Source organism: Coregonus clupeaformis, unplaced genomic scaffold, assembly GCF_020615455.1.
Source record: "Coregonus clupeaformis isolate EN_2021a unplaced genomic scaffold, ASM2061545v1 scaf0561, whole genome shotgun sequence".
NCBI classification, from domain to species: Eukaryota; Metazoa; Chordata; class Actinopteri; order Salmoniformes; family Salmonidae; genus Coregonus; species Coregonus clupeaformis.
The window spans coordinates 44,792-72,213 of record NW_025534016.1 but is presented as its reverse complement, the minus strand read 5'-3'; the positions used below and the strand labels follow the sequence as shown (position 1 = coordinate 72,213).

The window sequence follows — 27,422 nt, the reverse complement described above, 5'->3', positions numbered from 1 at the left end:
AGGTGATGAATCGCTGTTCTGATATCCAGAAGCTCTTTTCGGACATAAGAGACGGTGGCAGAAACATTATGTACAAAATAAGTTACAAATAACGCGAAAAAACACACACAATAGCACAATTGGTTAGGATCCCGTAAAACGGCATACATCTCCATTACCTGTATACATAATCACTCTATAACCTACACATTATTCCTGCATTACCTGTATAGATAATCACTCTATAACCTACACATTATACCAGCATTACCTGTATACATTATCATTGTATCATCGGTAAACATCAGACCTTGGTCAAAGACATAGGTGAAATACTTTCACGGTTCATGGAGTATTTGAAAGCTTCTTACATAGTTGAATTTTGTAGAGTATTTACGGTGTTTCATACCACTGTGTCTCAGTGTAAATCATCTCAAACAAATCCTGTTGCTATGAAGGATGGAGAATAAGACATTGACAATTGCTGACTCATGGATTCTGGTTAAAGAATATATGCCAAGAAGATTAATTAAATAAATAATGTATTCAATAAGAGATCAATACGATTCATCATAGAAAGAATGTATTCAATAAGAGATCAACGTGAGAGGATAATAATAAAGTGTATATTTTCTCCTTGTTTAACTTCAAGATAAGCCTTGAAGATACAGCTTCTACGGTTGTGTCCTCTCTAGCTGTGTGCATTTACATAACTGCTCTCCCCCTAGACAGTAGCTAGCTGTGGATAATGAAGGCCCAGTGCCCACTCCATGTCAGACGCAGACCCAGCCACAGAGAAATAGCCTGTGATTGCCTTGCTTTAAGTACAGTGCCTTGGGAAAGTATTCAGACCCCTTGACTTTTTCCAAATGTTGTTACGTTACAGCCTTATTCTAAAATGGATTAAATAAATACAAATCCTCAGCATTCTACACACAATACCCCATAATGACAAAGTGAAAACAGGTTTTTTGATTTTTGGCACATTTATTAAAAATAAAAAACAGAAATACCTTATTTACATAAGTATTCAGACCCTTCGCTATGAGACTCGAAATTGAGCTCAGGTGCATCCTGTTTCCATTGATCATCCTTGAGATGTTTCTACAACTTGATTGGAGTCCACCTGTGGTAAATTAAATTGATTGGACATGATTTGGAAAGGCACATACCTGTCTATATAAGGCCCCACAGTTGACAGTGCATGTCAGAGCAAAAACCAAGCCATTAGGTGTAAGGAATGGTCCGTAGAGCTCAGAGACAGGATTGTGTCGAGGCACAGATCCGGGGAAAAGGGGGGGGAGGGGGGTAGAAGGATTACTTTATCCTATCCCAGGTATTCCTTAAAGAGGTGGGGTTTCAAATGTCTCAGGAAGGTGGTGAGTGACTCCGCTGTCCTGGCGTCGTGAGGGAGCTTGTTCCACCATTGGGGTGCCAGAGCAGCGAACAGTTTTGACTGGGCTGAGGGGGAACTATGCTTCCGCAGAGGTAGGGGAGCCAGCAGGCCAGAGGTGGATGAACGCAGTGCCCTCGTTTGGGTGTAGGGACTGATCAGAGCCTGAAGGTACGGAGGTGCTGTTCCCCTCACAGCTCCGTAGGCAAGCACCATGGTCTTGTAGCAGATGCGAGCTTCAACTGGAAGCCAGTGGAGTGTGCGGAGGAGCGGAATGACATGAGAGAACTTGGGAAGGTTGAACACCAGACGGGCTGCGGCATTCTGGATGAGTTGTAGGGGTTTAATGGCACAGGCAGGGAGCCCAGCCAACAGCGAGTTGCAGTAATCCAGACGGGAGATGACAAGTGCCTGGATTAGGACCTGTGCCGCTTTCTGTGTAAGGCAGGGTCGTACTCTCCGAATGTTGTAGAGCATGAACCTACAGGATCGGGTCACCGCCTTGATGTTAGCGGAGAACGACAGGGTGTTGTCCAGGGTCACGCCAAGGCTCTTCGCACTCTGGGAGGAGGACACAACGGAGTTGTCAACCGTGATGTTTGTAGCGGCAGGGACTGGGAGACTAGTCAGGATCGAGGCAAAGATCAACGGAGCAAAGTACAGAGATCCTTGATGAAAACCTGCTCCAGAGCGCTCAGGACCTCAGACTGGGGCAAAGGTTAACCTTCCAACAGGACAACAACCCTCAGCACACAGCCAAGACAACTTGAATCCGATCGAACATCTCTGGAGAGACCTGAAAATAGCTGTGCAGCAACGCTCCCCATCCAACCTGACAGAGCTTGAGAGGATCTGCAGAGAAGAATGGGAGAAACTACCCAAATACAGGTGTGCTTTGTCATTATGGGGTATTGTCTGTAGATTGATGAAGGGGGAAAACAATTTTTATCCATTTTAGAATAAGGCTGTAACGTAACAAAATGTGGAAAAAGTCAAGGGGTCTGAATACTTCCTGAATGCGCTGAACTTAAAGCAAGGCAATCACAGGCTATTTCTCTGTGGCTGGGTCTGAGTCTGACATGGAGTGGGCACTGGGCCTTCATTATCCACAGCTAGCTACTGTCTAGGGGGAGAGCAGTTATGTAATTGCACACAGCTAGAGAGGACACTACCGTAGAAGCTGTATCTAGGGGGAGAGCATCCAGACAGTCTTCTCCCCGCTTCCCTTTCTCTGTTCTGCCCACTTGATTTACATGTCCTGAGCAAAGAGAATGTACCCTCCCTCCCTCCCTCCCTCCCTCAGCTTTAGTACCACTGGCATTCTTATTGATGAGCAGTGGTAAGTAATCATGAATAGGGAGATAGATACTTAGATACTTATGAGTGCCCCAGTGTCCCCCACTGCAAGAAAACACTTAATGGGCTGCATCTTTATGAAAAGATGTCAACTAAGTTATGAGAGCTATTGAATCGATAACTGAACACATTAGAATTGAATTGCTTGCAGTTAGCTTAGCCAGCTGCCCTCTCCTCACTGCTCCTGGGGTGCCAGACGATCAGATCAGTGTCAAGTTTGCATCCATTACTGCCGTGAAGGGAATTTCTGTTTTGTTGAGGTGATAAGGTGATAACCACAGATCGCCTGGCACCTCAGTATCAGAGACGAGTACTTCAGCCTAGCCCTGGACTAAAAAGCTCTTGCAATGGAGATCGAGGCTTAATCGGGATCCTGGAAACACACGACATCTTCTATTATTTTTGTTAATTCACCCCATATTATGAAAATGAAATGGAGACTCATGCTCAGTCTTTAGATCGATGTCTTTTAGGCATATTTGACTTCCATAACTCCGTGTAATATTGTTTTTCATCTGTATCTTTGTTTAACGCTGCTAGAAAGCTGACCATGAACAGTGGGTATGTTCATTTGTTCTTTTCTTTAGTTCGCATGAAGACTCACCTCTGCTGACCCCTAACTATTAAATAAAGATCTCACTTTGGCCACTTTCACTTTAAAGTGTTGCCTATTTTGGGATTGTCATCATAATAATTTATGATTATGTTTTTAAATAGATTTGTAGGTTCATCAGACGCATAATGAAGGTTCAGAAGTATGCCTATTGTGAAAATTGACATTCTTGATATTATTGCACATATCCAGAGAATGACATTTTTAAAACAAATATTTATTAGGTAAATTTGCATTTAACAGAAAGCCCCACTCTGACATTTAGTAAAGAATTTGTATTTTTTTAGATGCTGATATCTTGTTCGCATATGCCAGTTCATTTATTTTATCTCTGCAAAAATGAAGCCGATGACAATCAATGAACGTTATGAACCTGTCACAGACAAACACGAGATGTTAAACTATGCCCCTGAACATCGCTGATTTATGACAATCTTGAAATAGACATCCCATTGGTGCCTTCCTTCACCTTGTCACACGATTAACATGATTCGAATGCTTTGCTTGGCGCCCCTCAAGAACACACTGTGTGCCTGTGTGAACACATTTTCAAGTGAAAGTGCTAACTAGCTAACTAGCTTTCTCAACTGCTTCAGCTAGTATTTTAGCTAACCCATTTAGTGCTTAACGATAGGGAAAAAAACCCTTCGCTAAAATCTACACCTTAAAAGATTCACTGCACATGGTAGTTGTATGTTATTATCTCTCATGGACAGATGTAAGTAACATAAATAACTGTATAGCTGACGCAGTTACACAACATTTTAGTTCTGGGTTTCCGAGATTATGTATTATGTATAATATATAATTTGTGTTAACTTTTTACTTTCAGAAAAATATATTTTCTTTATTAACCATCATTTCAAGACATTAGGGAATTAACAGGAAACCCATTTGGTGGGCCAATGCTCACTCACTGTAGATGTGGTGTTTTTTTGAGTTTGTGGTTTTCTTTCCTCTTTGTGTTGTTTGTAAGTCTCATTTCAAGGGTACCAGAAATAAAAGAGGAAATGTTCTGGAATTGGCCTTGATTCCAGAAGCTTCACACAATGATTCCAGAAACGTCACACAATGATTCCAGAAGCTTCACACAATGATTCCGGAAGCTTCACACAATGATTTTGGAATCTTCACACAATGATTCCGGAAGCTTTACACAGTGATTCTGGAATGAACACAAAATGCTGTAGAACAAAGCTGGAAGAGTTTAGGAATTTGGAAACCAACACTGGGATTATCCATGTATTCTACAGTGTAAATCTTCCTCTTGCTCTTGGTGGATACGTTGTTTTGGTCTTTTTCTCTTTCTCCGTGTCCATTTTCTCTATCTCGCTCTTCCCTTTTTTTTGTGGGTTAAATTTTTTCTTCCCTCCTAGAAACCACATCAACATAAAATGTGTTTGATCAAATGGACAGCAAGCAAACGGAATACAATCTCCAAAGCCATTACTCAGAGCCAACACTCCCTGCAGAAGCTCAGATAGAGCGGTATTAGAGTGGGAGGGGCGTTGCCCGTTGCCGTGCTGCCAAGCCAAAGGTCACAGTTCCCAGCTCTCTCTCTTTCTATCTCTACCCCTCTCTCAATTTCAATTCAATTTCAATTTAAGGGCTTTATTGGCATGGGAAACGTATGTTAACATTGCCAAAGCAAGTGAACCCTCTCTCTCTCTCTCTCTCTCTCTCTCTCTCTCTCTCTCTCTCACTCTCTCTCTCCCTCTCCCTCTCTCTCTCTCTCTCTCTCCCCCCTCTCTCTCTCTCTCTCTCTCTCTCTCTCTCTCTCTACCCCTCTCCTTCTCTCTCTCTCTGTCTGTCTCTCTCTCTCTGTCTCCCTCTCTCTCTGTCTCTCTCTGCCTCCCCCCTCTCTCTCTCTCTCTCTCTCTCCCTCTCTCTCTCTCTCTCTCCAACAGCTGGGATGAAGCAGGATACTCTTCCCTTCTTCCCCTTTCCTTTTTCGTCCAGAGTAATTATTCAACCAGCCAGCTACAGTGTCAGTGGGATCTAGATGACCAGCTGGGAGTCTGAGGGGCGGAGACGACTGGGGGGCTTTTGGGGCTTCATGGAGCAACCTGGGATATTCCCTTTTTCCCAGTGGAATTGTAGACTGTACCATCAAATCACCAAACACAGATTGATTCTGAGACTTGTGGTGTATATAGATGGTTCATTGATTGGATTTATATAGCACTTATATAGGGAGAAAGTCACCTCCTCCACCACCCGCTATTGTTAGGCTATGGTTCAACCCAGCACTCAGAGAAACAAACACGACAAAGGGAGTGGAAGAAACAAAAATATTTAATAAAAGTTAAAATTGTCTTAGTCCAAAAACAACTGAAGTAAAGGAACAGAGTGGGCTAGTCGGCTCCGGAGGAAGGAGAGGCTGAGGCAGGCAGGCAGGCAGGCCGACAGGCAGGAAGGCAGGCAGGTTGGGAGGTATGTCCGGAAACTAAAGACAAAACAAATGACAGGTTAAGGAGAGTGGAGAGCCAGGCTGAAGACAAAGACAAAATAACTTTACTGGTGAGCCAAGTTACCGCTCTGGTAAGAACAACGATCTGGCGCCGGTGGAGAGCCATGCCCGGAATTAGTAGTGCAGGTTGATTAGAGAATAGGATGCAGCTGCGTAGGCAGGAATCACTGGAAACAACCCGCAGCTGCACAGGAGAGGCAGATCCTGAGCACGCCCCCTGATCCACTCCAGACACACCCACATAAAGGGGACAAACACACATACAGATACAACAGACACAGAGGGGACAAAACAAGGAGGAAGGGAAACAGAAAAGGGAGAGACAAGCTGCCCACATAACAGTACCCCCTCAATGGTCGCCACCTGGCGACCCACCAGGCCTGTCAGGGTTGTCGTGATGGAAGTCCGTGATCAACTGAGGATCCAACACAAAACGCTTAGGGACCCAAGACCTCTCCTCTGGTCCATAACCTTCCCAATCGACTAGGTATTGGAGACCCCTACCCCGCCTCCGAGAGTCCAGTAGCCTACTGACGGTGTAGGGCCGGATGGTCGTCAATGAGACGAACAGGTGGAGGTGGAACAGCCGGCGGACACAAAAGGCTGGAGGACACAGGTTTCAGTTGGGAGACGTGGAAAGTAGGGTGTATCTTCATGGCTGAAGGCAACTTCCAACGAACCGCAGCGGGGTTAATGATGGACTCCACCACAAACGGACCCAGGTACCGAGGAGACAGCTTGCGTGATTTGGTACGAAGAGGTACGTTCTTAGACGACAGCCAAACCTCTTGACCAGGATGAAACACAGGTGCGGGAGTCCTGCTCCTATCCGCTGTCATCTTGTTCCTGTCGGTGGTCCCGAAGCAACGCTTCCCGAGCGTCGCGCCACACTCTCTGGCAGCGGCGGAGGTTCTCCTGAACCGAAGGAACAGCCAATTCCTTCTCCTGAGCAGGAAACAGAGGGGGTTGATAACCCATGGTAACCTCGAAGGGTGAAAGACCAGTGGCAGAGGTGGTGAGGGAGTTGTGGGCGTACTCTATCCAAGGCAGATGTTTGGCCCAGGATGATGGATGTTGAGCAGCCACACAACGAAGGGTTGCTTCGAGGTCTTGATTGGCTCTTTCTGTTTGACCGTTGGTCTGGGGATGAAACCCTGAGGACAGACTAACGGAAGCACCCAAAGCAGAACAGAAAACCTTCCAAACACGGGAAGTAAACTGTGGGCCTCTATCAGATACGATGTCCACAGGTATTCCATGGGGACGGAATACATGTTGGACTAGGAGGTCCGCTGTCTCACTGGCAGACGGTAATTTTGGTAATGCTATATAGTGAACAGATTTAGAGAATCTGTCCACAATGGTAAGTATAGTATCATTACCTTCAGACTTGGGTAGGCCGGTGACAAAATCCATGGCTATGTGGGACCAGGGACGGCTGGGAACTGGGAGGGGTAGCAGCAGCCCCGAAGGGGACTGATGGGAGGCTTTGCCCCGAGCACAGGTTGAACAGGCTGCCACAAAAGCCCGAACGTCAGTTTCCATTGAAGGCCACCAAAAATGTCTCCTAAGTAGCGTCAACGTGCGTCTCATCCCAGGGTGACCAGCAAAACGGGAGGTGTGAATCCACTGCAACACCTGAGACCGGACCGTCTCGGGAACAAAGAGTAGGTTGGGAGGTCCATCACCCGGTCCCGGGTCCGTGGCAAGTGCAGTCTTCACAAGAGACTCGATCTCCCACTGAACAGCCGCCACGACGCATGAGGAAGGCAGGACTGCCTCAGGCTCGCTGGTCTCCGAAGGGTCAGCAAACTGGCGGGACAAAGCATCTGGTTTAACATTTCTTGACCCCGGTCTGTATGTAAGAATAAAGTTAAACCTACTAAAAACAGGGCCCATCTGGCTTGGCGTGAGTTGAGTCTCTTAGTGGCTTGGATGTAAGCCAAGTTCTTGTGGTCTGTCCAGACCACAAACGGCAGTTCAGCTCCATCCAGCCAGTGCCGCCATTCTTCCAGTGCTAGCTTGACCGCCAGCAGTTCTCGGTTTCCAACGTCGTAATTCCGTTCTGTGGGTGACAATTTTTTGGAGAAAAAAGCACAGGGGTGAAGCTTTTGGTCAGTGGGGGAGCGCTGGGAGAGGACGGCTCCCACACCTGAGTCCGACGCGTCCACCTCCACAACAAACTGCAGAGAGGTATTGGGGTGTATCAACACAGGGGAGGTGGAAAACAGTTCCTTCAAAACCCCTACCGCCTGCTCCGCCTCAGGGGACCACAGAAAAGGGACTTTTGGGGATGTGAGTCTAGTAAGGGGTGCCACCACTTTACTAAAACCCTTAATGAACCTACGGTAGAAGTTAGCAAAGCCCAAAAATCGTTGAAGTTGCTTACGGGTGGTGGGTATGGGCCATTCCGTCACTGCCCGGATCTTCTCGGGAGTCCGCCTTCACCTGCCCGCTCTCAATGATGAAACCAAGGAACGATGTAGACTGTTTGTGGAACTCACACTTCTCTGCTTTGACATACAGCTTGTTTTCCAAGAGCCGTTGAAGGACTTGACGGACGTGTGACTCATGCTCCTCGGGTGACTTGGAAAAAACAAGAATATCATCCAGGTATACAAAGACAAAACGGTTCAAAAAATCCCTAAGAACATCGTTCACCATGGCTTGGAAAACAGCAGGGCGTTTGAGAGCCCAAAGGGCATGACCAAATACTCAAAATGTCCCAGTGGAGTGTTGAAAGCGGTTTTCCACTCATCTCCCTTACGGATCCGGACAAGGTGATAAGCGTTCCTGAGGTCGAGCTTGGAGAAAACTGTGGCGCCATGCAGAGGTTCAAAAGCAGAGTTGATGAGTGGAAGGGGATACTTGTTTTTAACAGTTATGTTGTTTAAACCCCTGAAATCGATACAGGGGCGTAACGACTTGTCCTTCTTTTCCACGAAAAAGAAACCTGCACCCAAAGGAGACGACGAGGGACGGATTATGCCCGAGACCAGAGAATCACCAATGTACTGCTCCATTGCCTCTCTTTCCGGTCGGGACAGATTGTATAAGCGACTAGAGGGCAAGGGAGCACCAGGAAGCAGTTCAATAGGGCAATCATAAGGCCTATGTGGTGGTAGAGACAGAGCCTTGTCCTTACTGAAAACCTCCGCTAAGTCATGGTATTCTTTGGGGACAGATGACAGATCAAGAGGAGCTGAGGGATGAGTTGGGTTACACTTAGTGGGGGAACCGCTGACCTAAGGCACTCTGAATGGCAGTTAGTGCTCCAACTGAGAATGGTGTGACGTGTCCAATCAATTTGTGGGTTGTGAAGAGCCAACCAGGGGAAGCCAAGGATTAGGGAGGTAGCTGAGCCAGACATAACTCTTAGCTGAATGCTTTCACAATGATTGCCAGAAATCACTAGGGAAACGGGGGTGGTTTGATGAGTTATCTCCGCGAGGAGGCGCCCATCAAGGGCTGTGACCCGAATGGGGGTAGGTAGTGGCTCCATGGGGATACGAGCTTGTGTAACGAACTGGTGGCTAATAAAGTTGTCTTCTGCACCTGAGTCTATGAGAGCTGAGAGTGGCAGGGAATGACTCTGGAAACGTAAGGTTACAGGTACTTGTAATCGGGGAATGATGGGTTCAGGATCTAACTCTGGGCTCGCAAGTAGACCCACCGTTACGAGCGAGCCTTGTCTTTTGGCCGCTTAGGGCATGTAGCCAGAATGTGTGTGGCGTCTCCACAGTACAGGCACTCACCCGCCTGGAGGCGCCGTTGCCGTTCTGCTGGAGGTAGTCGAGCTCGACCCACTTGCATAGGTTCCTCCTCTGTGCTCGGGATGGAATCAGGAATAAGAAGCTGCCGGCTCCGGGAGGCGAGACTCGAGTGGTTGAAGGCTGGGGAACTCGTCCTCCTAGATGCGGCCGACCGCCTCTCTCCCGACGCCTCTCCCGCAACCGGTTGTCTAGCTTAATGGACAGGGAAACGAGAGAATGTAAATCATGTGGCTCGTCACGAGCAGCCAGTTCATCCTTAATGGCTTCATTCAAACCGTTTAGAAATGCTCCTTGAAGTGCCACATTGTTCCACTTGGAGTCCGCTGCCAAAGTCCAGAACTCAATAGAGTACTCAGCCACACTGTTAGAACCCTGCCTCAAATTAAAAAGTATCTTGGAGGAATTACCCACATGGTCAGGATGGTCAAAAACAGTCTTCAATTTAGCAGAAAAATCAGCGAAAGTCAATCCAGTCAAAGTTTGATTTGAGCACACAGCCTCAGCCCAAACCAGAGCTCTCCCTCTTAACAGCCCCAGAACATAATGTACCTTAGAGGAATCAGTAGAAAATGACAGTGGTCTCTGCCGAAAAATCAAGTCACACTGAAGCAAAAATCCCCGGCACTTGTCCAATTCTCCATTGAACGGTTCAGGCGACGTGACAGGGGGTTCCCGATGGAACGAAGCCTGCATCATGTCCGAGGAACCAACTTGGGGTGCATCAAACTGGGGGTCAGAGAGAGATGGAGAACTGATAACAGACAATTTAGAGACTTGTGTAGTTAACTGAGTCACCTGGTTCAGCAGTTGATGATTATTTTCCAAAAGAGTCCGAATCAGTTGGTCATGCTGTCCTAGCAACGTTTCTTGAGCCTGGATAGCTTGTTGGAAGCTGTCTTCGTTTGCCCCGTGCTGTCTCTCTGTTGGGTCCATGGCCAGATCGTTCTGTTAGGCTATGGTTCAACCCAGCACTCAGAGAAACAAACACGACAAAGGGAGTGGAAGAAACAAAAATATTTAATAAAAGTTAAAATTGTCTTAGTCCAAAAACAACTGAAGTAAAGGAACAGAGTGGGCTAGTCGGCTCCGGAGGAAGGAGAGGCTGAGGCAGGCAGGCAGGCAGGCAGGCAGGCAGGCCGACAGGCAGGAAGGCAGGCAGGTTGGGAGGTATGTCCGAAACTAAAGACAAAACAAATGACAGGTTAAGGAGAGTGGAGAGCCAGGCTGAAGACAAAGACAAAATAACTTTACTGGTGAGCCAAGTTACCGCTCTGGTAAGAACAACGATCTGGCGCCGGTGGAGAGCCATGCCCCGGAATTAGTAGTGCAGGTTGATTAGAGAATAGGATGCAGCTGCGTAGGCAGGAATCACTGGAAACAACCCGCAGCTGCACAGGAGAGGCAGATCCTGAGCACGCCCCCTGATCCACTCCAGACACACCCACATAAAGGGGACAAACACACATACAGATACAACAGACACAGAGGGGACAAAACAAGGAGGAAGGGAAACAGAAAAGGGAGAGACAAGCTGCCCACATAACAGCTATCTTACATTATGTTCTCCTCCTTCATCCAAATCATTATTTATAACTCTTTTAAAGGGAATATAGATAGCAACACTGTAGAGAGTTTGTGGGTTATTGTGCTAATGTTACGTAATCTTGTTTTTTCTTCATGCCTCTAGAGGTTGTTGAGGAGGGTGAGTAATAATACATGTCTGTTTTAAATCTTTCTGTCTTCTTCAATTCATTGATATCAAAAGAGCCTTTGAGGACCTTGACTCTTTTGATCGTTCTCTTACGGGTTTCACTTCACAACATTTCCTCGTCCACGGTACTGCAAATAAATGTTTCTCGTTTGTCAACTGAACGGGGGTCTAACCCAGGGTAGTCGAGTTGTACAGCATGACCTGGGTGGGATAACCTCTGACCTTTTGGGACTGTTTCATGTTGGTTGTGTTGTTGTTGTGTTCATTTGATTGTTTGTCTGTCTGTCCTTTCGTGGGGGTGCTAGTCAAGCATGTCCGCATCCCAGATGGCACCCTACGCCCTATATAGTGCACTACTTTTGACCAGGGCCCATAGGGGATACAGTCAAAAGTAGTGCACTATATAATGAATAGGGTGCCATTTGGGACGCAACGGTGTCCTCTGTCTCCAGACAATATTCTACAATGACATCCTCCTCTCATGTCCTTTCCGTCAGCTGCACTAATGTGAGAGACCGGAAAAAGCTAAAGTGAATTGTCAGTCTTCTTGTCATGTGTCTTTCCCATACTCCGGTCAGATCAGTGCACATAAAGGAAAGTAGACGAGGTTGAGGATTCTACAATTAGACTATTGAGATGCAACCCTCAGACTCTAACCTCCTGAGTTGTTTCCTCCCTCCCCTCCTTCCTAGGCGGCCCAGGGAGGTGGACACCGGACCCTGCTCTATGGTCACGCCATCCTCCTACGCCACTCCTTCAGCGGAATGGTGAGAATGTGGAACATCTGCCACCCTGTCCCTCATACTCACAGTGGGTTTGTCCCAAATGGCACCCTATTGACCTTTATAGTGCACTACGTTTGACCAGGGCCCATAGGGACTCTTGTAAAAAAGTAGTGTACTTTAATTGGGAATAGGGTGCCATTTGGGACATACGTTTTTATCAACTACACAAAACATTGTACTGCAGTTGCTCCAATGGCCAACGTAGCTCCAATGACTGAGTAGCAGCGTCTGTGAAAGCTTTACCAGTATCAGAGCTGTATTATTAGTGGATATCCCTCCTAAGTGTTGAATGAAAAGGTCACCAGTCCCTCACATTAGTAGAACTGTATTATTATTTATTACCTAAACATTAGAATGCAATAGCTCCAAAACAAGGAAATAGCAGCGTGTACATAAAATATTACAGAAAAAATTACAAAATACACACAAAAGACAAAAGTGTCACAAGTTCCAGAAACAATTGAAGATTAGAAACTACTGCAGCTATCACAAACAGTTTTGTAGATCAGAGTCTTAAAAACAGGCAAGGACACTAACTCCCCTAAATGTAACAGTATATATTCTGTAAGTGCAAATGATACAAATGAATCATGAAAGACGTACATGTGTTATTATTATATTATAATACATCTGATCAATTGTTTTCCTTCCTATCTTCTCAACAGTACCTGACCTGCTTAAAGACATCAAGATCGTTGACAGACAAACTGTCGTTTGACGTGGGATTACAAGAAGATTCAATAGGTACCATTTATATTACACACAGCCTTTCTCTAATGGTATAGAGCTTTCTGAATAGTTGTTGTAAGTCGGCCTCCCTTGAGAGGAAATCGTTTAACTAAAGGAGGAGACAAAACTCTGTGGGTCCTTCCCAAATGGCGCCTACGGGCCCTCGTCAAAAGTAGTGCACTATAAAGGGAATTGGTTGCCATTTGGGCGCACCCTGTGGCTGCTGTGGAGCCAGCCTTGTATTAGTAGCTAGGTGACATTTGAACTACAAAATGAATCAGAGTAATTTATCAAACCGGATGTGATACTTAACCCTTTACACTTGTGGGAATTGGCCTATATGGATAGGGCTAAATTGAAATGTTTCTTACAGAGTAAATATGGAATGCATAACCATGGTAGCAATTAAAAGGGAACAGTTTGGGGATTATGGGACAATTATTAGACTAAAGGTGAGGACACAACAGTTTACCTGACACAAGACTGAATCCAAACAGTGGAATTTGCCTGTGCTTAGCGCCAGTCCGTTTCTTTTTTATCCTGAAAAACTCCCCAGTCCTTAAAGATTACAAATATATCCATAACATGATGCAGCCACCACCATGCTTGAAAATATGGAGAGGGATACTCAGTGATGTGATGGATTTGCCCCAAACATAACACTTTGTATTCAGTAAAAAAAATTATTGTGGAGGAACTACAATGTTGTTGATCCATCCTCAGCTTTCTCCTATCACAGCCATTAAACTCTGTAACTGTTTTAAAGTCACCATTGGCCTCATGGTAAAATCCCTGAGCAGTTTCTTTCCTTCCCGGCAACTGAGTTAGGTAAGACGCCTGTATCTTTGTAGTGACTGGGTGCATTGATACACCATCCAAAGTATAATTAATACATTCACCATGCTCAAAGGGATATTCAATGTCTGCTTTATTTTCTTTTTTTACACATCTACCAATAGGTGCCCTTTTTTGCGAGGCGTTGAAAAACCTCCCTGGTCTGTGGTTGAATCGACTGAGGGACCTTACAGATAATTGTATGTGTGGGTTACAGAGAAGAGGTAGTCTTCTGTAGCTCAATTGGTAGAGCATGGCGCTTGTAACGCCAGGGTAGTGGGTTCAATCCCAGGGACCACCCATACGTAAAAATGTATGCACACATGACTGTAAGTCGCTTTGGATAAAAGCGTCTGCTAAATGGCATATTATTATTATTAGTCATTAAAAAATCATGTTAAACACTGTTATTGCACACAGAGTGAGTCTATGCAATTTATGTGACTTGTTAAGTACATTTTTACTACTGAACTTATTTAGGCTTGTCATAACAAAGGGGTAGAATACTTATTGTAAACATTAATTTGTAAATATTTCGAAACACTTTGACATTATGGGGTATTGTGTGTAGGCCAGTGACCAAAAAATCTCAGTTGAATCCATTTTAAATTCAGGTTGTAACACAACAAAATGTGGAAAAAACAAGGGGTGTGTATACTTTCTGAAGGCACTGTTCACTGAGTCCTCGTAATTTACAGCATTTCCCCTCACTCAGACAACTAAACATTAGCAAAAGTTGCCCAATTAGCAGGAGGGATGGGGGCAACTTCTTGTCACGCGTGGTGCTCAAGGTCAGAACGGCTGTCAGTCAAAACCCATACAGAGCTGTGAAGCAGAGAGCCTGAGCTCTGACCTCATGTATAGCATGTTACTGTCCAGCCACTGAGCTCTGATGTCATGTATACCATGTTACTGTCCAGCCACTGAGCTCTGACCTCATGTATAGCATGTTACTGTCCAGCCACTGAGCTCTGATGTCATGTATAGCATGTTACTGTACAGCCACTGAGCTCCTGACCCTGTTAGCATGTTACTGTCCAGCCACTGAGCTCTGACCTCATGTAAGCATGTTACTGTACAGCCACTGAGCTCTGACCTCATGTATAGCATGTTACTGTCCAGCCACTGAGCTCTGATGTCTTTTCCCCTGACGTCATGTTAGCATGTTACTGTCCAGCCACTGAGCTCTGACCTCATGTATAGCATGTTACTGTACAGCCACTGAGCTCTGCGTCTGTATAGCTTTGTCGCCACTGAGCTCTGACGTCATGTATAGCATGTTATTGCACGAGCTCTGACGTCATGTATAGCATGTTACTGTCCAGCCACTGAGCTCTGACGTCATGTATAGCATGTTACTGTACAGCCACTGAGCTCTGACGTCATGTATAGCATGTTACTGTCCAGCCACTGAGCTCTGATGTCATGTATAGCATGTTACTGTCCAGCCACTGTGTTCCAATTTAGGCGTTTATCAGTGTCCAAATCTGCGATTTTCAACCCGTATACGGGTACGAGTGTAAAGGGCGACCTGTGAATCTACTAGACATGCAGACTGGTTTCCATATTAACAGCTGACCTTGCTATGTATATGTATTGTGACCCCCCAGAATAGAGGCAGTATATCAACGTGAAGACGTTATGAGCAGACAAAATGGCTGCCTCGAGTCTGTCCATTGCCTTGCTTTGAAACTGTTGATCTTTGATATTCGAAGACTTCTAACTGTACTGATTAACAATCATGCAGCAAATAATGATATACTAACAACACTGACGTGCCAGTGAAACATTTGCAGAAGTATGCATTTGTATTTCAATGGCAGATTTATGATCTATATCTGTGGTCCTCTGTAGCTCAGCTGGTAGAGCACGGCGCTTGTAACGCCAAGGTAGTGGGTTCAATCCCCGGGACCACCCATACACAAAAAAAAATTATGCACGCATGACTGTAAGTTGCTTTGGATAAAAGCGTCTGCTAAATGGCATATTATTTATGTTTTTCTTATCTTCATGTACAATATATGAAGTTACAATTCATTTACAGTTGAAGTCGGAAGTTTACATACACCTTAGCCAAATACATTTAAACTCAGTTTTTCACAATTCCTGACATTTAATCCTAGAAAAAATTCCCTGTCTTAGGTCAGTTAGGATCACCACTTTATTTTAAGAATGTGAAATGTCAGAATAATAGTAGAGAGAATAATTTCTTTCAGCTTTTATTTCTTTCATCACATTCCCAGTGGGTCAGAAGTTTACATACACTCAATTAGTATTTGGTAGCATTGCCTTTAAATTGTTTAACTTGGGGCAAACGTTTCAGGTAGCCTTCCACAAGCTTCCCACAATAAGTTGGGTGAATTTTGGCCCATTCCTCCTGACAGAGCTGGTGTAACTGAGTCAGGTTTGTAGGCCTCCTTGCTCACACACTCTTTTTCAGTTCTGCCCACACATTTTCTATGGGATTGAGGTCAGGGCTTTCTGATGGCCACTCCAATACCTTGACTTTGTTGTCCTTAAGCCATTTTGCCACAACTTTGGAAGTATGCTTGGGGTCATTGTCCATTTTGAAGACCGATTTGCGACCAAGCTTCCTGACTGATGTCTTGAGATGTTGCTTCAATATATCCACATAATTTTCCTTCCTCATGATGCCATCTATTTTGTGAAGTGCACCAGTCCCTCCTGCAGCAAAGCACCCCCACAGCATGATGCTGCCACCCCTGTGCTTCACGGTTGGGATGGTGTTCTTCGGCTTGCAATCACCCCCTTTTTCCTCCAAACATAACAATGGTCATTATGGCCAAACAGTTCTATTTTTGTTTCATCAGACCAGAGGACATTTCTCCAAAAAGTACGATCTTTGTCCCCATGTGCAGTTGCAAACCATAATCTGTTTTTTTTTATGATGGTTTTGGAGCAGTGGCTTCTTCCTTGCTGAGCGGCCTTTCAGGTTATGTTGATATAGGACTCGTTTTACTGTGGATATAGATACTTTCGTACCTGTTTCCTCCAGCATCTTCACAAGGTCCTTTGCTGTTGTTCTGGGATTGATATGCACTTTTCGCACCAAAGTACGTTCATCTCTAGGAGACAGAATGCGTCTCCTTCCTGAGCATTATGACGGCTGCGTGGTCCCATGGTGTTTATACTTGCGTACTATTGTTTGTACAGATGAACGTGGTACCTTCAGGCGTTTGGAAATTGCTCCCAGGGATGAACCAGACTTGTGGAGGTCTACAATTTATTTTCTGAGGTCTTGGCTGATTTCTTTTGATTTTCCCATGATGTCAAGCAAAGAGGCACTGAGTTTGAAGGTAGGCCTTGAAATACATCCACAGGTACACCTCCAATTGACTCAAATGATGTCAATTAGCCTATCAGAAGCTTCTAAAGCCATGACATCATTTTCTGGAATTTTCCAAGCTGTTTAAAGGCACAGTCAACTTAGTGTATGTGAAATTCTGACCTACTGGAATTGTGATACAGTGAATTATAAGTGAAATAATCTGTCTGTAAACAATCGTTGGAAAAGTTACTTGTGTCAAAGTAGATATCCTAACGACTTGCCAAAACTATAGTTTGTTAACAAGACATTTGTGGAGTGGTTGAAAAACGAGTTGTAATGACTCCAACCTAAGTGTTTGTAAACTTCCGACTTCAGCTGTACATCCCATGGTCTTATTGTAATCTCAGAACCCGGAGCCACATTTTGAGTGCACTGGCTAGCTACTATTTTAACAATCTGTCACAAGAGACTATGATAGTCTCATCCAAGGCCTGTTGTCTGTCTCTCCAGGAGAGGCATGTTGGTGGACCATCCACCCTGCGTCCAAACAGAGGTCAGAGGGAGAGAAGGTCCGTATCGGAGACGACCTCATCCTGGTCAGCGTGTCCACAGAGAGGTACCTGGTGAGTATCAATCAATCAACCCGTAAACCAATCAATCAACCAATTAATCCGTCCACAGAGAGTCACCTGTGAGAATCGTGCAGAGAGACACAATTTGAACACTAGTTGCAGCCCATTGTCACCTTTTAGTAGGTGTGAAGGTAGGTGTAATGGTAATTATATGGTTTTAAGTCCCCCTAATTATTCACAGGCATAGACTCTCATATGGCCAGAGGCGGGGTTGCAACACATGCTTCACTCAGCAATAAAGGGATAAAACAGCAATAAGAACCTCATCGATCCTAAAAACTCTTAAATACTCTCCAGTCTAGCTACCAGACTGTTTCTGCATTCAACAGTGTTGTATCACTGCCTTCCCCAGACAACAAGTTGGCTAAAGCCTGAACAGATTGTCACACTGGCAAATATACTCTGACCTCTTCACAGAGAATATCAACATGGTATTGCTCATACTTTGGTTCAGTTAGACAGAGAACATTAAATATGGCTGTTGGTCAGTTCACAGACTGTGGATCATTGCTCATTTCTCCATCTCCTATTTGTTTTCCTGTCAGTTTGTTTTAATATCTGGATATCTGTAGCGCCTGCCTGCCTGCCTGTTAGGGACCACTGGGGAATAGATTGAAAGTCCAAGTGAGGGGGAAATGTTGTGTGTTTTGGAAGGATTATGTGCCTCACTGATCACAGTGCTGACTGAGCAGGCTAGGAGGAGACCCAGGTCCCAGATCAGTTTGGGTTGTCTTGCCAGAGCAGGCTAAGAGACTAGGATTCGGCAAGACAGCACAAACAGATCTGCGACCAGGCTAGGAATGGAAAGACAACACAAACAGATCTGGGACCAGGCTAGGTATGGCAAGACAGCACAAACATATCTGCTCACACAGCCATCCCCATCACATCAATCCAGACAGAGAGAGAGGGAGACAGAAAGAGAGAGCGAGAGAGAGAAGGAGAGGGGTAGAGAGAGAGAGAGAGAGAGAGAGAGAGAGAGAGAGAGAGAGAGAGAGAGAGAGAGAGAGAGAGAGAGAGAGAGAGAGAGAGAGAGAGAGAGAGACGTACTGGATTGTGCTACAAGCCTTTGGGGAGGGAAATTAAAACATAGCTACACTCGGTGGTGCCTGAGTTTCAACTCCACCAAAGGGAAACATTCACCTGATTCATCACCCTACTGAAAACACAACATTGTTCCTCAGCTATGGAATGGATATCACACAGGGGTTCTTTCCTGAGTGATACACAATTTTTGGTTTTCTGATATCAGTGATATAACCCAACCCAGTATACTCTGTTTTGTCTTTGCCTAATTTCATTCAGAACATCTCTGAAGGTTGTTGTTAGAGCTGATGTCTCTATACTGGAGTCCCAGAGCCTGTCCGTGTGAAGCCGTGTGTTGTGGATTAAACTGGTGCTGGCAGTCTCATTGTGATCAGTAGGCCATGGGATCCCTTTGAGCTGTACTATCTCTTCTCCCTAGCAAAGACCAGCCTGGCTTGAGATCTTATTTTGGAACCATAGCTGATGCGGGTCCTTAGAGAGGGTTTATGGTCTCCGTGGCAATAATGCACTGTAAAGGCTTTAGACAAACGCTGTCAGGGTTGAGACAAAGTCATTCGATGCCAACTAGCTTTACAGGCCCAGTGCAGTCAAAAACGTGATTTTCCTGTGTTTTATATACACTGAGTGTACAAAACATTAGGAACACCTGATCTTTCCATGAAATGGACTGACCAGCTAAATCCAGGTGAAAGCTATGATCCCTTATTTAAGTCACCTGTTAAATCCTCTTCAATCAGTGCAGATGAAGGGGAGGGGAGGAGACTGGTTAAAATGGGCAGGAAAAAAGATTTAAGTGCCTTTGAACGGGGTATTGTAGTGGGTGCCAGCCTCACCGGTTTGAGTGTGTCAAGGACTGCAATGCTGCTGGGTTTTGCGCGCTCAACAGCTTCCCGTGTGCATCAATAAAGGTCCACCACCCAAAAGACATCCAGCCAACTTGACACAACTGCGGAGAGTCAACATGGGCCAGCATGGGCCAGCATCCCTGTGGAACGCTTTCGACACCTTGTAGAGTCCATGCCCTGACGAATTGAGGCCCCGACAAATTGAGGCTGTTCTGAGGGCAAAAGGGGGTGCAACTCAATATTAGGGAGGTGTTCCTAATGCTTTGTACACTCAGTGTATATTTCCACACTATGAGGTTGGAATAATACTGTGAAATTGTGAAAATGATGACAATGCTTTCTAGTTACCCAGAAATGATTTGATATTGAGATAAAACGACCTTTAAATCTCTCCTCTACCACCCCCCCCCCACCCCCACCCCCCTTATCCCTGTCCCTCTCTCTTTCTCTCTCTCTCACACACACACACCACTGCTCCTAACCCCACACTGTGCTTCCTCTCTTCCAGCACCTGTCCATCTCTAATGATAGTTTTCAGGTGGATGCCTCCTTTATGCAGACTCTGTGGAACGTCCAGCCGACCTGCTCAGGAAGCAATGTGGCTGTAGGCAAGTACAGCACAGCTCAGTAATATCGTTATCATTTCAGGTTAATCCTTCATTATGAACTAGGACATATTTAGTTGTTTTTCGGGAATGTGATATATTTTAAGATGCTTTGTGTCATACACCCCTGGGCAACCAACCCGTGTGTGTGTAGGACTATTAATAAACATCAGTCATTCAATACATCAGATTGTCACAGAGGCTAGTATGGTGTGAAAATTTCACCATAACTTCAAAAGATCCCTATTGAGCTTAGAATATTGTGTTTATCCAATAGGATTCCTGTGTGGTGGTCACGTGATGCATCTTTGTCACGGGCATGATGAGAGTCTGACCATACCTGGATCAGAGGCCAGCGAGATGGAGCAGAGGTACACACACACACGCACACACACACACACACACACACACACACACACGCACACACACACACACACACACACACACACACACACCATACCTGGATCTGAGGCCAGCGAGATGGAGCAGAGGTACACACACACACGCACACACACACACACACACACACACACACACACACACACACACACACACACACACACACACACACACACACACACACACACACACACACACACACACACACACACACACACACACACACCATACCTGGATCAGAGGCCAGCGAGATGGAGCAGAGGTACACTAGGCTTCCTGTCTGCCATTTTAACTGTATGTTAGGATATTTCCTGTAGACCACTTTTAACACTGTTACTAACAGTCACTTTTGATGGCTTTTAAGAGACGTTTTAATCAAATGTCATGCCATTACAGAGGTAGGCTTGAAGCCCTACTCTTAAGGGCCATTTTAACTGGCACTTACAGTTACGTTTAATTAACTGCCATGACATTCTATCACCGTACTATTGAATCATTGAGAGAAATGGGATACAAGCCGTCCCTGGTGCTCAGTGAATCTTGATCAAGATCCAACTTTTATCAATATCTCTGAATGTACATTTGTGTCCAGATTTCTCTGTTGAGGCTTGTGTCAAAATTAAGTGATGTGCTTTTCTTGTGCTTATCAATTTTATTTTATTTTTTACATTTTATTAAAGTACAGACTCAGAGCTTCGTAATTGTATATCATACACTGTAGTTGACGAACAGGAGAAAATACCCTTTTAAAGATTTTGATGAGATTTTCACACTTCCTAGAGAGCTCTTCTTTGTTTACGCCCATTCAGCATCATTCACACCCTCTTAAGCCTTAGCCCCACCCACCCACACATGTAAACGCATGCGAGTCAGCATGGTATTGTCCTACAGAAAGTTGTCTCTCTATTTAAACCCAGCTAAATTCAGGGCAGCAATGTTTTTGCGAACACTTTTGCAGTTGTCCATAGCTATATCTTTCCAAAAATCCACAGTAGCAAAGATGATTTATACAGTGGGGAAAAAAAGTATTTAGTCAGCCACCAATTGTGCAAGTTCTCCCACTTAAAAAGATGAGAGAGGCCTGTAATTTTCATCATAGGTACACGTCAACCATGACAGACAAAATGAGAAAAAAAAATCTAGAAAATCACATTGTAGGATTTTTAATGAATTTATTTGCAAATTATGGTGGAAAATAAGTATTTGGTCAATAACAAAAGTTTCTCAGTACTTTGTTATATACCCTTTGTTGGCAATGACACAGGTCAAACGTTTTCTGTAAGTCTTCACAAGGTTTTCACACACTGTTGCTGGTATTTTGGCCCATTCCTCCATGCAGATCTCCTCTAGAGCAGTGATGTTTTGGGGCTGTCGGACTTTCAACTCCTTTCAAAGATTTTCTATGGGGTTGAGATCTGGAGACTGGCTAGGCCATTGTCATGCTGAAAGACCCAGCCACGTTTCATCTTCAATGCCCTTGCTGATGGGAGGAGGTTTTCACTCAAAATCTCACGATACATGGCCCCATTCATTCTTTCCTTTACATGGATCAGTCGTCCTGGTCCCTTTGCAGAAAAACAGCCCCAAAGCATGATGTTTCCACCCCCATGCTTCACAGTAGGTATGGTGTTCTTTGGATGCAACTCAGCATTCTTTGTCCTCCAAACACGACAAGTTGAGTTTTTAACAAAAAGTTCTATTTTGGTTTCATCTGACCATATGACATTCTCCCAATCCTCTTCTGGATCATCCAAATGCACTCTAGCAAACTTCAGACGGGCCTGGACATGTACTGGCTTAAGCAGGGGGACACGTCTGGCATTGCAGCATTTGAGACCCTGGCGGCGTAGTGTGTTACTGATGGTAGGCTTTGTTACTTTGGTCCCAGCTCTCTGCAGGTCATTCACTAGGTCCCCCCGTGTGGTTCTGGGATTTTTGCTCACCGTTCTTGTGATCATTTTGACCACACGGGGTGAGATCTTGCGTGGAGCCCCAGATCGAGGGAGATTATCAGTGGTTGATCCCACAGTTGATTTCTTCAAACCAAGCTGCTTACCTATTGCAGATTCAGTCTTCCCAGCCTGGTGCAGGTCTACAATTTTGTTTCTGGTGTCCTTTGACAGCTCTTTGGTCTTGGCCATAGTGGAGTTTGGAGTGTGACTGTTTGAGGTTGTGGACAGGTGTCTTTTATACTGATAACAAGTTCAAACAGTTGCCATTAATACAGGTAACAAGTGGAGGACAGAGGAGCCTCTTAAAGAAGAAGTTACAGGTCTGTGAGAGCCAGAAATTCTTGAAATGTGATTTTCTGGATATTTTTTCCTCAATTTGTATGTCATAGTTGACGTGTACCTATGATGAAAATTACAGGCCTCTCTCATCTTTTTAAGTGGGAGAACTTGCACAATTGGTGGCTGACTAAATACTTTTTTCCCCCACTGTATACTGATCAAGGAAGAGCCCATTCTGTTATAAACAGAAGCCTTTGACATGACAGACGTGAAGTGCTTTCTCCTTGGCTCAACTAGGCTGATAATTAAACATTTTTATTCATATTTACGGATCCCATACAAGTTTGTAATTAAGCCACATGAAAGCTCATATGTTCAAGAAGGCATTAAAAAATATATATAAATACATATATCATTATTTTGTTATTTTTTTAATGGCCCTACTGGGGGTGCAGGATAGCCTAGCAGTTAAGAGCGTTGGGCCAGTAACCGAAAGGTTGCTGGTTTAAATCCCTGAGCCTACTAGGTGAAAAATCTGTCGATGTGCCCTCGAGCAAGTGGTCCCGAGTGGCGCAGTGGTCTAAGGCACTGCATCGCAGTGCTAGCTGTGCCACAAGAGATCCTGGTTTGAATCCAGGCTCTGTCGTAGCCGGCCGCGACCGGGAGACCCATGGGGCGGCGCACAATTGGCCCAGCGTCGTCCAGGGTAGGGGGGGGGAATGGCCGGCAGGGATGTAGCTCAGTTGGTAGAGCATGGCGTTTGCAACGCCAAGGTTGTGGGTTTGATTCCCACGGGGGGCCAGTATGGAACAAAAATAGTAATACATTCAAAAATATATATATGCACTCACTAACTGTAAGTTGCTCTGGATAAGAGCGTCTGCTAAATTACTTAAAATGTAAAAATGAGCAAGGCACTTAACCCTAATGGCTCCTGTATATCACTCTGTATAGTGTCTGCTAAATGACTGAAATTAAACATGGAAGTGAAATGCCTCAGATCCTGTAACCGGGTACAGTTTGTTTTACTTTCAAAAGGCACTAGGAAGAGACGAAGTTTTATTGCAAAGTCACTGTGTTTAATAGAGACAAATGTCCTGGTTTAAATTTAAATTAGTTTCGGTTTTAAAAGACCCAGACCTGACACCTCTCCTCCTCCCTCTCTTTGTCCCCAGGATTGTGAACTATGAGATGGGTAAAGGAGCATCCAGGGCCCGCTCCCTCTGGAGGCTGGAGCCCCTCAGGATCGGGTGAGCTGATACACACGCAGCCACACACACAAACACCGATCCCCAACCCTACCTCACCCTCCCTGATTTCTCCATCTCCCTGTCGGATACTTACTCACCTAGACACCAAGAAGCTTTCAGACACATTAAGGGTAGTGACACTTTCCATCAACCACCTGTACATTACGTATAATATGTTATAAAACTGGTTGTTTGGATCCTGGATGCTGATTGGTACAAGCAGCGTTCCAAGCCATGCTGTATTGGCCGTCACAGACACACCTATGCCTGCTAACAGTTCCATCTGAAAATGATCACTGCTCCTCCATAAGAGTATCATGTTCATGTTGCTGTCCCAATCATCTCTTGTGTTTATCTCAACTCGCACATTATTTCCCCTTGCTTCCAGCCTAACATTTAGTTTGGTACAGCAGGGGTTAATATAAAACTACTCCTGTCGGATCTCGCAAACAATGTTTCACGTTTAAATGTTGATCTCTGTAGCGCCATACATAGAGTGAGGTGCCCAGACGAGACCAGATTACTTTCTATGAGCCCGTCGAAATCACACATCAACGTCATTATCATGGATATATCCATGTAAATGCCAATAGAAAAAAAAGCTCAAACAAACGAAAATGTAACTAGTGATTGCAGGCTCAACATTTGAAGAGACTGAGTTAGCTGAGCTAGCTAGCAAGCAACTGACTTTATCCAGCCTGCATAACAACCATTTTGTTTCGAATGGATGACCCAGTCCTATATAACTGCCTCATGTCTATAGCAACTTGACCAAAATAACTAACAACCACATTTTTGTCCAGACTATATATTCTAGTGAAATAATGAAATTGTATGAATTGACTTATCAAAATAACGTTTTAATGAAAATATGTCATTTATTGTTATTTCACTATGCTGGTAACAGTTTTACAAAAGCAATAAAGGCACGTGAGACAGTGCTGTATCGTGAAGACAGTCACAGGTAAATGGGTTGACTGGCCCGGACGCGATTACAACCCAATTGACCTTTGACCACTGCCTCTTTCTGCCTTATTGCTGAATTAATTATGAGTGTATTTATAGTACCTTCTATCTCCACATATACAAAGACTCTGCCCCAGGCACTATAACCCCATCAGGTACTATAACCCCATCAGGTACTATAACCCCATCAGGTACTATAACCACTATAACCCCATCAGGTACTATAACCACTATAACCCCATCAGGTACTATAACCACTATAACCCCATCAGGTACTATAACCCCATCAGGTACTATAACCACTATAACCCCATCAGGTACTATAACCACTATAACCCCATCAGGTACTATAACCACTATAACCCCATCAGGTACTATAACCCCATCAGGTACTATAACCACTATAACCCCATCAGGTACTATAACCCCATCAGGTACTATAACCACTATAACCCCATCAGGTACTATAACCCCATCAGGTACTATAACCACTATAACCCCATCAGGTTATATAACCACTATAACCCCATCAGGTACTATAACCACTATAACCCCATCAGGTACTATAACCACTATAACCCCATCAGGTACTATAACCCCATCAGGTACTATATCCACTATAACCCCATCAGGTACTATAACCCCATCAGGTTCTATAACCACTATAACCCCATCAGGTACTATAACCACTATAACCCCATCAGGTACTATAACCACTATAACCCCATCAGGTACTATAACCCCATCAGGTACTATAACCACTATAACCCCATCAGGTACTATAACCCCATCAGGTACTATAACCACTATAACCCCATCAGGTACTATAACCACTATAACCCCATCAGGTACTATAACCCCATCAGGTACTATAACCCCATCAGGTACTATAACCACTATAACCCCATCAGGTACTATAACCACTATAACCCCATCAGGTACTATAACCCCATCAGGTACTATAACCACTATAACCCCATCAGGTACTATAACCACTAACCCCGTACTATAACCCCATCAGGTACTATAACCACTATAACCCCATCAGGTACTATAACCACTATAACCCCATCAGGTACTATAACCCCATCAGGTACTATAACCCCATCAGGTACTATAACCACTATAACCCCATCAGGTACTATAACCCCATCAGGCACTATAACCACTATAACCCCATCAGGTACTATAACCCCATCAGGTACTATAACCCCATCAGGTACTATAACCACTATAACCCCATCAGGTACTATAACCACTATAACCCCATCAGGTACTATAACCCCATCAGGTACTATAACCCCATCAGGTACTATAACCACTATAACCCCATCAGGTACTATAACCACTATAACCCCATCAGGTACTATAACCCCATCAGGTACTATAACCCCATCAGGTACTATAACCACTATAACCCCATCAGGTACTATAACCCCATCAGGCACTATAACCACTATAACCCCATCAGGTACTATAACCACTATAACCCCATCAGGTACTATAACCACTATAACACCATCAGGTACTATAACCACTATAACACCATCAGGTACTATATGAGTGCTATGATAATTCACAACAGCTCATTAATTCTTGTCATAACAGATATCATATTTTTTAGCATACATACAATGCACATCAATTATTTCATAACTTTAGAATGTAGTTTTAATGTTGAAATTAGCATAATGAGCGTTCCGCTGGACATAGTGGGAATTCTGTGTGATAGCTGATGACATCACAGAGGGTGTATATATAGCAATAGTATAGAAACGTATCTTCTCCAGTCCAGACCTGTCATGTCTCAGGCTGTCTCCTATTCCATATGTACTGCACTACTTTTGACCAGAACATAGGGAATATGGTGCCTTTTGGGACACAACCCGCCAGGGGTTGAGACTGTTTAAATGGTCTCTGGAAGTTTGTTTCACTGCCCACACACATCCTGGTCCCATCTACTGTCAGCTGTCTTATCTCTGGGCTTAAGTCACAGATTATCCAATAGCCATGCCACACAGTCTGACCTGCCGTTTGTACTAAAATATTTTGAAACAATGGATGTGCTTCATTGTAGAAGGCTGCTGAAATGCCTGAGGCAGCGGCCGTGTATCTCTTGACAGCCTCCATCAATGTCTCTAGAGTGAAATAGACATTGCTATGGCAAACACATTTTGACTCCGTTGTTCCCCTATCTGTCATTGGGAATGGGTTATGGGGACTGCTGTAGCGTTTAGATTGACGTCTGTCTGGGTTCTTCCCCTCTCTGTGATTGGTCAGTTGGAGCGGTAGCCACATTCGCTATGGGCAGGCGTTCCGTCTGCGTCACCTGTCCACCGGTCACTACCTGGCGCTGACCGAAGAGCATGGTCTGGTCCTGCAGGAGAGAGAGAAGTCCGATACCAAGTCCACCGCTTTCTGCTTCAGGGCTACCAAGGTTTGTTCCAACAAATATCAACACTTTCAAGTCTGTTAATACGTTCTTTGTCTTTCCAAGTAAACTTTTTTTTACATT

At 44.6% G+C, this 27,422-nt stretch overlaps 1 protein-coding gene across 1 annotated transcript in view; it reads left to right on the top strand.

Annotated features, from left to right (window-relative positions):
• The window catches only part of LOC121548637 (ryanodine receptor 3-like), a gene marked incomplete at its 3' end in the record, with an annotated part of 127,160 nt that overhangs the window by 56,274 nt on the left and 43,464 nt on the right, over positions 1–27,422 (top strand). The window contains exons 4-11 of the mRNA XM_045215940.1: positions 11,272–11,286; positions 11,988–12,062; positions 12,746–12,824; positions 17,443–17,555; positions 19,965–20,064; positions 20,339–20,432; positions 23,867–23,941; positions 27,188–27,344. Of these exons, the coding sequence (XP_045071875.1) occupies positions 11,272–11,286; positions 11,988–12,062; positions 12,746–12,824; positions 17,443–17,555; positions 19,965–20,064; positions 20,339–20,432; positions 23,867–23,941; positions 27,188–27,344 (708 nt within the window). The remainder of the gene's footprint in view (positions 1–11,271; positions 11,287–11,987; positions 12,063–12,745; positions 12,825–17,442; positions 17,556–19,964; positions 20,065–20,338; positions 20,433–23,866; positions 23,942–27,187; positions 27,345–27,422) is intronic.